General features: G+C 50.0%; 1 protein-coding gene across 10 annotated transcripts in view; it reads right to left on the bottom strand.

Moving 5' to 3' along the window:
• The window catches only part of ARHGEF6 (Rac/Cdc42 guanine nucleotide exchange factor 6), a 47,832-nt gene that overhangs the window by 13,965 nt on the left and 18,608 nt on the right, over nt 1-15,259 (bottom strand). For 8 of the 10 annotated variants that reach the window (XM_082323551.1, XM_082323552.1, XM_082323548.1 and 5 more), the window contains 8 exons: nt 12,164-12,291; nt 11,555-11,756; nt 8,836-8,906; nt 7,316-7,410; nt 5,651-5,746; nt 4,656-4,778; nt 3,200-3,338; nt 1,246-1,305 (listed from right to left, as the gene is read on the bottom strand). In XM_082323551.1, the coding sequence (XP_082179677.1) occupies nt 1,246-1,305; nt 3,200-3,338; nt 4,656-4,778; nt 5,651-5,746; nt 7,316-7,410; nt 8,836-8,906; nt 11,555-11,756; nt 12,164-12,291 (914 nt within the window). Of the gene's footprint in view, nt 1-1,245; nt 1,306-3,199; nt 3,339-4,655; nt 4,779-5,650; nt 5,747-7,315; nt 7,411-8,835; nt 8,907-11,554; nt 11,757-12,163; nt 12,292-12,445; nt 12,828-14,272; nt 14,726-15,259 lie in introns of those variants that run through there. The other 2 variants (XM_082323553.1, XM_082323556.1) reach the window with 2 other exon arrangements.

Here is a 15,259-nt window from a genome sequence, read left to right as displayed (position 1 = left end):
TTTACAACTGATGTGTGCTTTGATGGCTCCCTGGGGGTCTGAATCCAAAGTCCCCATATAAAATCCACAGCAATCCATCACAGTCTGTGCAGATGCGATGCGGCTCCATGGTCCCTGCCCTGCCGTTGCTCAGGAGCATCCCTGGTCCCACTACGGGACCACATGTACGTCGCAAGGGGCATTTCTGCCCGTCGAACCTCAAATCTGCACCGAACCCTTGCAGCCATAATGTCATTATATTACATTGCTCAGTGCCCAAGTACACATTTCAAGTAAAACCATCCATCACTTAAGAGCATTCCTAAAGATTAATGATGCCTTGTAATTTAACTGAATTATTCCCCTATTATCTACTAGAATAAATGGAAAGGGAGCTGAGTTTCTAAGTAAATGTAACATGATCGCCCTTTCCTGTTTTCTATGAACTTTCTCCTCCCCATCTTTTATCTGCACTGCTAAGCATCGAAAACTTGCATCTGCTGTGCTAAGGAAGGAAGTTGGACCACATCTGGAGTGGTTATAGTGAAAGGTATTCAGTGGCTACAAAGCGAGAAAGACTATAGCTTTTTTAATAACCGAAAAAAGCTTTGCTGGGTAAAACCTTTGCGCACGTGGATGGCTTTCCCCCCTCTTTTTCATCTCATTGCCGTAGGACTTTGAGGGGCGTACCTAACACAGCTCACAGAAATAGGTTTGTTATCTTTGACTCATCCCTTCGCTGCCGCTTGCTCTGTTCCCTGCCGATGGCCACGGCACCCGGTGCTACAAATTACCTGCAATACGGTCAAAGCCTCCTGATGCCTGGGAAGCAAATCTCAACAAAACCAAGAGTTGCTCAACGGGCTCAGAGGGTTTGAGTCAGACACCCGTGTTAACCTTTCACAGCTCATCTGAACGAGCAAGGGGTGGTCTAGTTTCAGGTGGCAAATGATTAGGGCATGGAGGCAAAAGGAAATGAAAGGGACCCCACCGCCACCACTACCCACACGTGGCTTTCTGCAGCGGAGGAGAAAGTCGGAGATCCTCCGATTCTGCTGCTGGGACCATGGAGCTGTGTAACTGCTGAAACATGCAGCCAGAGGGGCAGCTCTAGGCTTGAAACTTGAAATTAAGATTCTTTATAACCCATCTTTTCCATTCGAAAAGACCTTTTTTTCTAATGAGGAGACAAATGTCAGGCTTGACTCATTCTTCGTGAAATGCAGCTCTGAAACGGAGTGCTCTATTTTAAGAATTGCCACCTACCACAAGGGACTTGAAGGATGTGATGGCTTTCAAAACGTCTTCGTGATCTGCATGCGCCTCCTAGTGAAGGGAGAGAAAAATCCCTCAGCCACCAGCAGCAGCAGCACCCACTGCCCCGGCGCACCCAGGGCTGCAGAGCTCGCAGGGTGCTGGGGGATGCGGGGCTCAGGCAGCATGGGCTGCAGGAGGGGGCCCAAATCCCCAAGGTATCTTCCTCACCACCCTGTTCAATGTGACATGGTTTAAAGCAGCTATGCAATTCATTGATACCAATTTAATGAGTGTAAAGCGGCCAGAGCAAGAGCAGTTATGATTTTACTTCGAACAAACTCAGCTTGCAAAGAAAATCAATCAAAACAGGCAGAGGTGCAGGGAAGGAAGCTTCCATTGGCATGCAAGGTATTCCAGCCATTGCCCCATCAAGGGTGCAGTTTCCATGAGCATCAATGGGAGCTTCACCTCCAGGTTTAAGGGAGGTCACGTCTGATCGGAGAGCTCTTCGGCCAGGGAGGAGAAAACGGGATGCTGCCCCTTATCTCTGACTGCATCTGCCTTCTGGTACTCTCCCAGCACCTCCTCCTGGGCATCTAGGGCCCTACATCATAAGCTCTTCACCATCCAGACCTCACATCAAGCAAATCCTAAGGTGTCTATGTTGTGATGGAGCTGTCCCTGCGGCTGTCAGAGGCTGCCTGGGATTGCTCACCTCTGAATCCAGGATGAGGGCTGCCCTGAGCATACCTGCCCCATCTCCAGCTGCGCAGCAGTGCAGGGAACGCTGTGGTATACCTCCACACTGCATACATCTATATTGCATACATCCATACTCTTTCCACGGCATCGCAGCTTAAACCTCAACCCTACTGATTCATGCAACAAAACCCCCACACTCAACTTAGAAACTAAGAGAAATAGCTGACGTGTGTGTCCCCGAATCCACTGCCGACCCCATACAGCATCCTGCAAAGAGCACACTGCCTCTGTACGGGCACGGCGGCTGCAGCCAAGCTCAGCTCAGTCCCTGCAGCTCAACTAAGCCAGGTAAGAGCAGGACAGATCAGGTCTGTAGTGTGCCTACAGTGCAGGCTCTTATGCCCTCTCCTCTGCAGAAAACTCCCTGGCTCAAGCACAAAGGTTTTAATCCTCTGGCTGGGACGTGGATTCGAATGATCATGGCTAAGCCTGCTGAGTAATTAACTGGTAATTAATACTGGAAGAGGGAAAAAGCAAATCCAGTTAAAAATAGACTGTTACTTCTGTTTCCTTCACCTCCTTGCATCACTCCTGAGGTCTGCATCCCCGCAGCTGGAGTGCACCAGCGAGCGAGCAGCAGAGCTCCAACAGCAGAGATCTTTACAGTCCCCGGGGGGAAGAAATGTCCTAAAGCAGATCTGCCACCCGCCGAGGAAGTCTCTGTCCCCCCTCGCTGCTCTCCCTGCTCCCAGGCACTCACTCCTCCGCCCCCGTGTCTGCACCAGCTGCCAGATCGATGTCTGCCTGTGCAGCTCTGCCTCCACCCAGGAGCACAAGCCTTGGGCGAGGGGTGGGGATGTGCCTGCAAGCTGCAGGAGCGAGCAGCCAGGGATAGGAATCTCATAAAATGATAATAAAAACACTGATTTATTACCCGCTGTGCAAGTAAATACCAGCTGTAGCCTGACTCTGAACTCTGCTTTTCCTTGTGCTGGAAATGGCCCATCTTTGAGGAAGGGCTGGGGTGAAGAGCAGGCAATGCCTTCCCACAGCATCCGCCCAACTCCACCGCTTTCCCACTTTTAATCTGAAAGGTAGATAATGTCTCACGGAGGGGGAACACCTCCTTGGAGGGGTGATAAGGGCTTTTAGCAATGTGGTGCTCAAATACGAATGTGCAAAGGTACCTCTTGCATCTCAGGGGGCAGCTCTTGCAGCACCAAAGGGCACAGCCTGCCCAGCAGTCCCACATCCCACCTACCTCCATGTGCCGCTCCAGCTCCTGCAGCAGTGTCACATATTTATCCAGCCTCAGGAAGGGTTTGCTGAGGCTCGTGGTTAAGATGAGAATGCCTGGGTTGGCCGCACCCTGGCTCTCCATGAACTTCTCCAGCTCATCACTATAAATAGAGACAACAACAACAAGAAGGAGGGCTCGCCACTGCTGAGGGCTGTGTTTTGCTGCCTCCCACGCTCTCCTGACGCCTGGGGCTCTGCTCCAAGCTGCACCTTTTTAAAGGCAGCCCAGCCTCTCCTCCAAGCACCCCCTGCCACAAACCTGGCAGGGCAGGCAGGGAGCTGCGAGCTTCCAGCCAAGCAAGACCCCGCTCCCCGGGGACGCAGGGGGGGATGCTGCTGCGTGGTGGTGGGTGTTGGTGTGCACAGCCTCTGGGGTACATCAGTGCCAGCAGCTGGTCCGCCGGCACAGCGAGGTGGCACAGGGCCAGGCATCTGGTGGACAGTGGGGGCTGCAGAGGCTGATGCTGCGCCGAAGGATGCTGCAGCTACGTGCCGGCAGCCTGCTGGGAGGCGTGACGCTGTTGTGAGCTCATACATTGCTCTGGAAAACATGGCTTGTGCGTGTCAGCACATTTGCCAAAGCTGATTCTTTGATTGGTTTAAGAAAAGGGGTCAGAGTAAGGAACCACATGAATGAGTCATTTACAGGAGCCAGGCTTTTTGTTAGGCTGAATTAAAGCTGGATTTCAGCAGGTAAGTAAATATATTGTGAGTTCCCGTTACAGAATGGGAAGACTTAAGCAGTATGGCCATGATCCTGGCTTTCCCATCACTGCAGGGAGGGCAGGTAAACTGCATTAGGGATGACACAGTTGTAGCCTTCTGGCTTGGCATGCTCTTTAGCATGACATTATATACATTCAAGTGTCTATTCAAGTGGGACATGTTGCAGGAAGATGTTATTACTGCGATCTACCGATGACCCTGCAAAGCAACCACTTGGTTGAACAGCAGCTCAGTTATTAAATTGGGTAATTCTGGGTGACTTGACGACCACCCTCCTATTGCAGTGATGCGCCCCACACCGTAGTGCCACAGGGGAACATACTCCCATCTGCCAGTGTGTGAGCACTTCAGCAGTGAGTCTGAAACAGCATCTGGGTCCTTTAGCAAGCAGCAATCACAGGAGATGCTACTGCAAGGGCTGAGGTCGCCTCTGTTCTACCCAAGGTAAGAGTCCTGTATGTGCAGACAGGACCTCTGAGACCAGCTCTGAAGTTGAGTTGCGTCTGTGCTGGAGCTGAGAGGCTATGTTGAAGAGCCCAAAGCCCCTGCAGTTTTCCCAGCAGCAGGATCCCATGTTATCCCTCTTGCCCTATCATCAAAATACAGGTCAAAAGCCATGCCAGGCCAAGTAATAATAATAAAAGTAACTTTCTAAAGGAGGGATTTCAGTCTGAATCTCCTCCATCACTCACCTGTGTTGCGTGAGGACGTTGACTGCAGATGGGTGGTTAGCACAGTACGTCAGGTACAGGGACCTGAACTGGGGCATCAGGTTCATGAAACAGCCTCCCACACGCTGCTGGTTCTCAGGGAGCCTACAGATGCCAACACACCATCCACAAGGTTAAGCCTCTTGATCTGCACCCTGCAGCTACAGCACTCTCAGGTATCTGCCCAGGAACCACCCGCTGCATGGGGACACTCCCGGGTCACCGCATAACTGCAGCATCGAGCAAAATACCCACACCTGCCACTTGGGAAGGAGGAAGGAGGTCCTCAGATGGAACTGGGTTTCTGGGCTGCAGACAGTGAGTATCATAACTCGTTATCGGCCCAGGACAAGGTGTGACCCAGCCTGTCCTGTCCCACCAGCAGAGCTGCAGCTGAGATGCTGTAGCCTGCTGCAGCTGATGAGGATGTGCTGGAAAGCGCTGGGTGCAGTGGAGGGGTGGTCCCACTGACTGGGCTGCCCATGAATATGAGAGAGGAGATGGAGAGAGAAAGGGAAGGCACAGCCTGAATACATTTCCAATATTCAGTCTTTTCCCCATCTCTTTTCAGCTCTTCCAAAGGCGAGGCTGGGCGAAGGTGGAACATGCGTGCCAGCCTCCCCATGGGAAATTATTACCTCTAATAATTTGCTGTTTTCTCTCTGGCGATCCCCATCTTCATGCCTGCCAGATCTCCCACCCTGCAAGTGTCTGCATCTTTGGTCTACTGACACTCTCATGTCAGGTCTACTGACACTCTCATTCAGCAGATGCCTTAACAGTAGAAATGTCAGAGTTTCTTCTACCTTCCCTCCTGCCAAAGCACTACCTGCTGCCTTTCTACAATCCTGTTATTTTCTTCTATATTTAACAAGTCTAAGACAGCAGCCAGGAGGAACATTAATGAACGTGTCTTTCTATTATTTTTAGCTGCAGTTTAATAGCTCAACGCCCTCAGCAATACGGCATGAGCTTACTTTGCAACTTCTTCCAAGGCTTGGTTCAGTGTTTGCTGAAATGCAGAGATTTCTTCCACATTTCCCAGCAATGACGCGATGTCCACAGCGCTGAGCCTAGAAGAGTCAAATCGCCGATTAGCATCAAAGAGATGTTGCTCTCAGGAGTACCCTCATGGCACCTGTAAGCAGTCCTTCCAAAAAGACCCAGGAATTTCTCTTTCCCCAGATACACCATCAGACATGGGTAAACACAAAATCCATGATCTGTGAGCTACATACCACAGCATCCCAGAGAAGATGTCTGTTCTCAAAGATTATCTTAATTGGATTTTAAATCACTTAATCACACTAATCTTCTCAGATGTTTAGCTGTCTAATAGACACGGACAGATGGGGATTTCAGCCAGGGCGGGGAGGGAGGTGTGTGCATGGACACAGTGACAGCTTTGTCTTCAGGGATTCATGCTGTGGGTTTCCCTACGGGAGGAAGGTCCTACAGAGCAGCCCCTCAGGTAGGGGTTGCTTTGTTCCTTGAGTGAGGTTGGATTTTTCCTAGCCAAAACTAACGTGCCTCCTTCTGTCATCCTCAGAGCAATCCTCAGAGTCACTCTTGTACCACCCTCATTTAAGCCATTTGCTTAATGCCAAGGCTGAGAGCATGAGAAATTTTCACAGCTGAATATATCCCACACGAAGACAGGGGGAAGGAAGGAGACATTTAAATACAAAGGCCTTAAGACACCACTCTCCCCTCTCTCCAGACTGGACAATGTCTAAACATCTGCCCTCTGCCCGTGATGCCCTGGGCCTGCCCGGTCCTCCTGCAGCATGCTCAGCCAGAGGGACCCCGGCCCCAAACGCAGCGGCAGGGACGGGGTGGCCAAGCCGGCACCATTCCGAAGAGACAACTGTAAGGCTGAAGCAATAGGCAGGAGGTGAAGTTAACTGCATTGGGTCTTCTACGCACAGTGAAACTATCGATAGGAACCTGCTGAGGCACCAGCGTGCTGCCTGTCGCTGCCTGGGTAAGGACAGGACGGCACGTACTGCCTCTGGCACCACCCTCGCCAGCACGGATGGAAAACACACGGGCTTATTTCCTCAGGTAAGCCCTGCCAAAGTCCCCCAGTCTCCCCAGAGTTGCTCAGGCCGTAAGGGATGGCAGCATGCTCTTCCCGAGCACAGAGGTACTTAAAGCCGATGACTGCGCAGATGGGGAGACGGGGGAGTCACTTCTTGCTCAGCAGCAGTTTGGATTTAGCGAGAGGCAATCTAACTGCAGAGAATACTTGTTGTCACGCGCAAAATGAAGACATGACTAGGAGATGCTGCTTGGGGCTGAGAAGTCACAACAAGGCAAATTGACAAGGGGAGAAGCCATGCAAGGCACACTGCCAGGAAACATGCATGTCGGGAGCGCCACACACGAGCTTGCAGATGGGTTGTAACAGCCAGCCCAGATGGAAATGCCCATCTCTAACACAGCCGAATGCCTGCGTGACCACTGAGGAATAGGAAAGAGCAGAAACCTGTACAACGTGAGGCTTTTTTCTGGTTCACAGAGGAGCTGTGAAGCTTTACAAGAAGAGCAGTAACAGTCCCTAAACATTCAAAAGCAGGAAAGTAATGAACTATGGTCGATTTTACAGGGTTCTCTCCACCTCAGATGCCCTTATATCTTACTTATCATAAGACTGGAGGGGTCTTAAGTAAGTTCCCAGAAGTGACTGTAGTTCCTTCGCATAATCTCGTTCTGTTTCCAGAATATTTTGCAACACCTAGGGTAAGAGACAGAGCACTGAGTAGATCTTAGTACTAGCGACTAGTCAGAGGAACATGACATCAACTTCCAAGTGTGGAAAAGCATGGAAGTGTATTTTAAGTTCATAAATTACATTTGTTAATGCAGAACCCAGAACGTTCAGGAAAGCCCTGGGGGGTCCAATTTCAGGATTTTACTTTGCAGACTGGGGGAGGTCTGGAAAGCAGGTGCTAAGGGCTGCTCCTTCTTCTCTGGCAAAGCATGAAGACAACATCAGTTCAGACCCGAGTTTAGTATTTGACCCCCAAGAGGCTCATGCCTAATCCTGCATGCATAACTGGCTGCCAAGGTATGCAAACAAATGATTTGTGCATGCATCCTGGGAGCACCGTTTGCACGAAGGCAGGCAACAATTTAAATGCAACAGTGGCCGGACCAAGGACGGCTCCTGCGGCAGCTCAAGCCAGGGCACAGCTCACTTGCCACTTCAAGGACGTGCTGACGTGGGTTTGGTCCTGCTAATCCATCTCAGCAGCCAGCTGGTCTCCAGCAGCAGGGTAGGCAAACCCACTGCCTGCACACTCCCAGTTAGCACTCAAGTTTCTCAGTGTGGATGAGCTTTGGAGACAGAGGAGGTGGTTCCCAACTCTCTGGATGTATTGTTTCTGCTTTGCTTTGCTTGAAATATATTTAGACATGCTGATGAGCACGTTTCACCTCCGGCACAGAGAGCCAGGGACGTTGACATGCAGAAGTTTTAACTCTCTTACAGCGCAGGGCTCACTCTAGCCTGGACACAGCGGGAAGGTACCTACCCCCCTTTGCCAGACTTCATCGCTCCAGCAGCAAGATGGTGGAGGTGGTGATGTTTCTCCACCCCTTCTGCAGCCACAGTTCACAGCCTGGCATGCTGACCTGCTCCAAAGCCGAGCCCAGATAACAAGCCAGGCTGTGAGCTGTGGCGGCTGCCCCTTCTCTGAGGGCTGCAGCTGCTGGCAGAGGCACAGGGCAGGCAGCTTGGGGTGTAACATCTCCAGCCAAACCCAAGAAAGGGATCACGGATCAGAGCCCTAATTTGGCTTGCTTCACACCATGACATTATCTCCCCATCCCCGGGAGACAGCCGACAGTCAATGGCAAGGACTGGACCACAGACATCATGCCTTATTCCCCAACACTGATCTCAAAGCTGCCACCTCTGCTTCGTTATCTCAGTCGCCTACTTTTGAGTCTCTCCTTTTGACATCTTGCAGCAACTTCCATTTGTGGTTTATTGTCTTGACATCCCTGAATCAAGGAAATGGCAACAGCAGCATTTAAATACAGAGTCATATCCCCAATTGTTACAAATTGCTTCAATGATTTCTAAGGGAAGGAGCCAGTTCAAAAGATTAATAATATGCTACTTATTAAAATGTATGATCAGCACTTTAAAACTTACCACAGGGTAATAATTCTTTGTCAGCTGAGTGCTTTCAAGTCCTTTTAATGCTTTGGGAGAGAGTGGTTTATCTGTAAAAAAAAAATACATCAATAAATTACAGTGCACAGCTCTCATTATTCCAACAGGAAAAGTCACCGCCGCATCATGTCCAGCAAACATAACTTCACCCCTGTGAACACAAAACTTCAATTGCAGAGTTTGTTTGCCTGCTTCAGAAAAACCAGGTGCAAACCGAAGGCGTGCACAGCACCGAAGGCAGCCGAGTGAGTCGCACCAGAAGCACCGTGCGGCCTCTGCCAACTAACTTACAGGTTTCCTCTGAAATCCCTGGCAGCAGCCCAGTGTCTGGCACTGTTTAGAGCTACAGTGTGGCTTCACCCGGCCCACAAAATTTGGGTTTTAAAACTGGGTGTCTATCAGAAATGCTGGATACAGCCATTTGTTCCAGGTGATTCACAAGGCACTTGAAGCCAACACCAATCAATATGCTGAACCCCGACCCCCACAGTCATTTGTGATGCAAAACCCTTCTCTGAACAAAGGTAGATTTGAATAAAAAGCTCACACAAACCTGGAAGTCAATTCTCATCTTCTTCTGCATTTGCTAAATCCCTGCGGATGCCTCCAGCATGGTGCGCACATGCACACACACACACGTGCAGGTCTCCGCTCTGTTTTTGCTTCCCTAGAGAAGCCCATTCCCTGCCAGCAGCATGGCTTTGCCAGCTCTGCCAGCACCGCAGCGGCACCATTACCCCTCCAGACTGGGACAGGTCAGCAGCACAAGGCTGCACTGCCAGCCCTGGCCACGCTGCACACCTCGTACCGAAACACCTCTGCGCTGTGTGGCGCAACCAGTCTCTCCTTTCTCCCTGCAGTCACTCACAGAAGGCAATTACTTTCACACCGATAGCAGGGGAGAAGCTTGAAATTGATAAATTTAGCCCCTGGAAACCGCAGCTTGATGTATTGTCTAATTATTGCCCTTGTAGAGTTTCCTGTCACTTCCAGCTGGGAGCTCTGTGCCTCTCCTAAAGGCTCAGAGGAGCTTTGCTCCACGCAGCCAGTTATTTCCACCCAAAAGGTCACGCTTAGGACACGGTGGAAGTACAGACACTGCTAAAAAAACAACTAACTCCATATAGAGCGACAAGTCTCACACGTTGGAGGCGAGGAAAGCAGCTCCTGCTGGCTTGCGGCGAGGGCTCCCACCAGGCTGCAGCCCCCAGGCAGCGGTCCTGGGGCGGGTTAGCTGATGGTCCCTGCATCCATCATTTGCAATACAGCCACGTGTCCTGAGCAAGCAGAGACGAGGGGAATGAACCCTCCTCCCAGGCGAAATGGGTGCTGGAGAGAGGATCTGGAGGGAAAAGCTCTGCAGATAAAAATATTGGATGGGCTCCTACATCAGGATCAATGGGAGACTCATCCTTCACTTCAACGAGGTGCCACTATTTCATGCAGCTCCCATCTTGATTTCCCCCATGGGACTGAAGTTTGCTCTCCTTTTTTAAAAAGCATTTCTCTTCTCCACTCACTGACTTAATTAGCGATTCCTGGGTTGTGCCAGACAAGCCTTCAATCTCTGCTGCAATGTCCTGCTCCAGCTCAGACATCATTTCCCAGAGGGAAATAGTGGGAGATGAGATATCCTAACAATGATTTTTTCATTTAGAATTAAATAAAAACTGGCCTAATTCTGAACACTCACTCATTAACTTCATTCTTTCCTCCTTTGCTTTTTTTGCTTGCAAGCGTGGGAGCAAGGATGCCTAACAGGGGCTGTACAATTTGCAGGCCACTGCTGATGTCTCACAGTGGTTGAGGCCAGGGCTGATCCTGAGCCATAAAACCAGCACCGAGCACACAACAGGTCTCTGTATAGGGTAAGCCCTCAAGGCACATTAAGGAATTAAAGTTGGATTTTGTAAAAAAAACAAGTTTACTGTCACACAATGGCCTCGGAAGTACAACGAGGTGAGCTCCTTGAACGGATATGTAACGCTACAGGGCAGTTAGCCAGGGGCATGCTTCATGTCTTCACCACCCCACATCTGGTTAAAATCACATCACGGAAAATGTTAAGGACACTCAAGACAAAGCTCGATAAAGGCAGATGTCATCAGACAGATCGGCCCCTCCCTCCTCCTTTCTCAATATCGCAGCAGAAGACGCGTCTTGGGATGGGGAAAAATGTGCTGTGTGAAATCAGCCATCGCTATAGACAAAACCAGGGGACCGTTCCCTGTGGCCATACAGTTTTTGTTGGTTTCCTCACTGCGACCATGAGCATCCATTCCACCGCTGCCAGAAATAGCAGGATGAGACACAAGTACATTGCCTGACCGAGGTTTCTAATGAAGAGCTCATTCTGTGCTCAGACACTGGAACGACCTGGCAGCTCCCCAGGACAAAGGGGACCCACGCAGCCATCTCTGGTCTTGCCCTCCGACCACGTCCCCGCTCCCGCGCCGCTGCGGCCTGGGGGAGCAACGGAAAAGCACGACGCACTGGGGAAGAGGGCGAAGCAGCTCTCAAACAACTCATGCGAAAGACTGGGCTTTACCCTTCTGGCCTCATTCATCCTTCCATTAGCCCTGCTGCTTTAAGGACGCAAACGGTCCTTAATAAATAGCAGCAATTTCCCAAAGGCACAAAGATCTACACTGCATTATACTGCTATCATTCAATCAGCCCTTGAAAGCAATTTGCTTACCGGTGGATTTGATTTCTCTGACGTAGTTGCTTGGGAACCAGCCTGTTTTTCCATTCAAGGTCCCTTCCCACCAGCCCCCTTCTTCAACCCGGGTGACATAAATAATGTCTCCTTTGTTAACGGAGAGTTCATCCTCATTGGTCTGCTTAAAATTGAACCTGGCCTTTACCACCAGCTGATGACTGCCATTCTCGGTCATCTCCTAAGGAAAGAAACAGGGAAAAACATCAGTAAATAGTCCAAAAAAGCAGAAGCCACTAGGACAAGCTATTGTTCTTCTTTGTTGTGACAGCTGTTTTTTCAGTACTGCTCTTTATAACAGCAATAATGTCTTGCTTTTGTGTAAGCACTCCTGCCAGAGGACCACAAGGTCCCTCCCAAGCATTAATTTAGTTTCACAGTGCAATGGAGGACAGATAAGAATCGCTCTTCTGATTTCACAGAGAAGATCTGGAGAAGCCACGAGACTCTCTCCAGCCAGGGCAGCAAAGCCATGATGGAGATCCAGGGAGAACAAGCCTCTCTGGCATGCCCAACCCAGAGGTACCACTCACACCCCTCTACCCCCGCAGCCACCAAACCCTTGATGAGATGTTAAATAAAGGATACCACAGGCTTGGACTGCCTCCTTAACACCCTCGCTGACTGTGAAGCTGTGCCGTTGGAGTCAGTGTGGGGACCTCCAGCCGCAGAGCTAAGCGACGATAGATGCGAACATGGCCCTTTTGACGGCTGATCTGGTGAAGCAAAAACAACACCTGAGTTTTACCCAATTATCCACCACCCCTCTGCATCACAACAAAGCAAAGAGCAAAGCCCATACAGAAAACATGAACAGGGCACAACAGTTGAAAGAGCATCTATCAGAGCAAGATAGCAAACCCATTGCACCTCCAGTGTGGGCACTCCTAGTCAACAGTGAGGATGGTTTTGCTGGGCTGGGTTAACCCCTCCATGAAGGAAGAAGTTGAACTGCGTCCTGAGGCAATCCTAGGTTATGCCAGCTCTGCAGCCACACATCCGATCACAGTATTCAAGTTGTGCCAGGGGAGATTTAGATTAGATATCAGGAAAAATTTCTTCACGGAGAGAGTGGTTTGGCATTGGAGCAGACTGCCCAGGGAAGTGGTGCAATCACAGTCCCTGGAAGTGTTCAAAAAACATGTGGATGTGGTGCTTAGGGACACGGTTTAGAGGTGGACCAGGCAGTTACGTTAACAGGTTGGGCCTGATGATCTCAGAGGTCCTTTCCAACCTTAATGATTCTATGATTCTATTTTTTTTAAATCCTCCTTAAAACTGTAGAAAAGTAGAATAATACTCAGCCCAATGCTGCCCAACTGGGAATGTTTCTGGGATCCGAGTAAGCACTGTTGAAGGTGTTTCAAAGTTTAGCTCGCAAGTGAGCGCTCTTAGGTCACCTCTGCAGCTGCAGCGTGGGCTTTCCCGACGAGTGGGGAAGAATGCTGAACAGCTGGTGAACACAATCGCTTCTCTATTTAGATAAGTCCCTCTGGGTTCATTATACAGCTGAAAGGGGCTAGGCACAATTCTGATTACTGTTTGTGGACCACTGCCATTAGCCATGTGAGAGAGGGATTCAGACCATGCTGAGGAAGGACAGGGGTGTCACCCCCAGGAGATGGGCAGCCCACGGAAAGGCTCAGATCATCCCAGCAGCTCTTGGAGTTGCCTCCTTCACATGCTCGAAGCTCCTCACTTTGCAAGCTACTCTCTGGGCTTGTTCCTGCCACCACCTGCCTGATGCTGGAAATAATGCTGCTGCTCTGACACATATCTGTTTTTCATGATCAGTGATTTGTTTCTATATTAATACCGAAAAACTTGCCAGAGGGTAAAAAGTTTCCTGGTCACAACTGCCCTGTGCTGAGACTGAGTCAGTGGCCTCATCACTAACAGCAGTCCCAGCTCCTGCAGGACCTGGCAGCGCTCAGCCCCAGAATCCTGCTTGGATGCAGTAAAAAGTAAAAACAGAGCTGCAGAGCAGTAAAAACATAGGATTCAAGCCACCCAGTAATTCCCAGTACTTCTCTGCTACTGCACCTCATACCACACTGTGGGACAACACTCAGATCACCTCCTTTCTATGTGCCATGGTGCTTAAATGAAGCAAGAGCAGATATTATCATTTTAGTAAACTGTGAAGTACTTTTAAGATTTGCCTTGTAGCTTCTTTTTAGATTTAAGATCATTTCTATATTCCAGAGCTGTTGTTTTCCACCTGCAGTGTGGACCTAGCATGCCCATGGATCCCAAAAGGAGGACAGAGAAGAGCGCTCTGCAGGTATCACTGACTGTGTAAGTCCCCTGGATAACGTTTGGAGTTCTTCTTTGAAAACGCTGCTAGAGGAGAGGGTGATCAAGCCACCAAGCATGCACAGGAATCAGAAAACACAAACTGTAAGGCTGCTGTTCCCCCATTCTCCTCCAGTCTGAATGTCAACATGGAAAAATCATTCCGAACGGGAAGTCTGGTGGGAGTTACAGGAACTCAGCTGGGCTTCTATTCTCCCCAGAGGATTTTTCTTTCAATAGAAAAACACCTCATCCTTAGATTGGACCTGGAGCAACACAAACTGTGAGCTCTTGGAGAACGGACTTGCTTTGTCTTTCTCCAACGCCTTGCACAATGGGGACCAGGTCCGTGACTACAACTTCCAGGCGCCGCTGCCTTACAAACCCCCAACCATGCCATACCCATGTGCCGGTCTGCCCGGTCCATGCTCCAGCGATGGACAGCATCCACGTTAAATCTCGTGTGCTGTCAGTGAGTCAGTTTTCTCTCTTGCCCTGCTCGTTACACAACTGCCCGACGACCGCACGGTGAATTCCCAGCTCCCTGGGCTGCAGAAACAGCAAAACCCCTCTGTGTGGAAAACCCACTTTGCAAACACAGAATGGGTTTTTTTTCTCTGAAGCATCCTGATATTTGAGCAGGAGCGGTTTCGGCTGCTCCCGGCAACTCACAGGCCAGGAGGGGTGGCCGGCTGCCAGCGTGAGATGTTCTTCCCCTGATTCCTTCTAAAAGGGAGGGCGTAAACCGCGAGTCCAGACTTCTCCACTTATTCAAGCCATCAGCAACAGTCCCAAGGAAATGACTCGGTTACTGTAGATTTTATGCTTCTCCCTGCCCCTCCCAATCTTCCAAAGCTTTTATAAATATCTGCAGCAACCTAGAAACAAATGTAAAACTGACTTTGACAGTTTGGCAGGGAAATGTATCATTTATATTGCATCATGACAGCGTCCTATTTTATGCCTGGTCCAGCATGGAACACTGCTGCCATATGTTGCTTAAACTATGGTTAAAATAGCTGGGTTTTCTGCTCACATTCCTACGCTATTTTTGGCAGATGAGCCTCGCCTGATCCAGCACAGCTGGTTTTCCTCCCCTGCCCTCTCTTGCCGATAAAAGCAGCAAGCTCTGTATTGCTGTTATTTGATGGACAGCTGGTGAACTCTGAGTTTATCCGCTACAAACGATGCCTCTAGTTATTTGCATAACAAGATCCACAAAGACACAAAGATTTGGACTTCAAATGGATGCTCAGAAACACATTCCCACGGCGTCTCCTTAGCTGTCACCTACTTCCCTCTGCCTCTGACAAGGGTGTCGGGATGCAGCAGCTCTGCAGGTGTCAGGATGCGCAGGCATGCCAGAGCCCCGGCCATAGCAGGAATTGC

The sequence above is a fragment of the Platalea leucorodia genome, assembly GCF_965183815.1.
Source record: "Platalea leucorodia genome assembly, chromosome: 10".
NCBI lineage: Eukaryota > Metazoa > Chordata > Aves > Pelecaniformes > Threskiornithidae > Platalea > Platalea leucorodia.
This window is presented reverse-complemented; position numbering and strand designations above follow the sequence as displayed.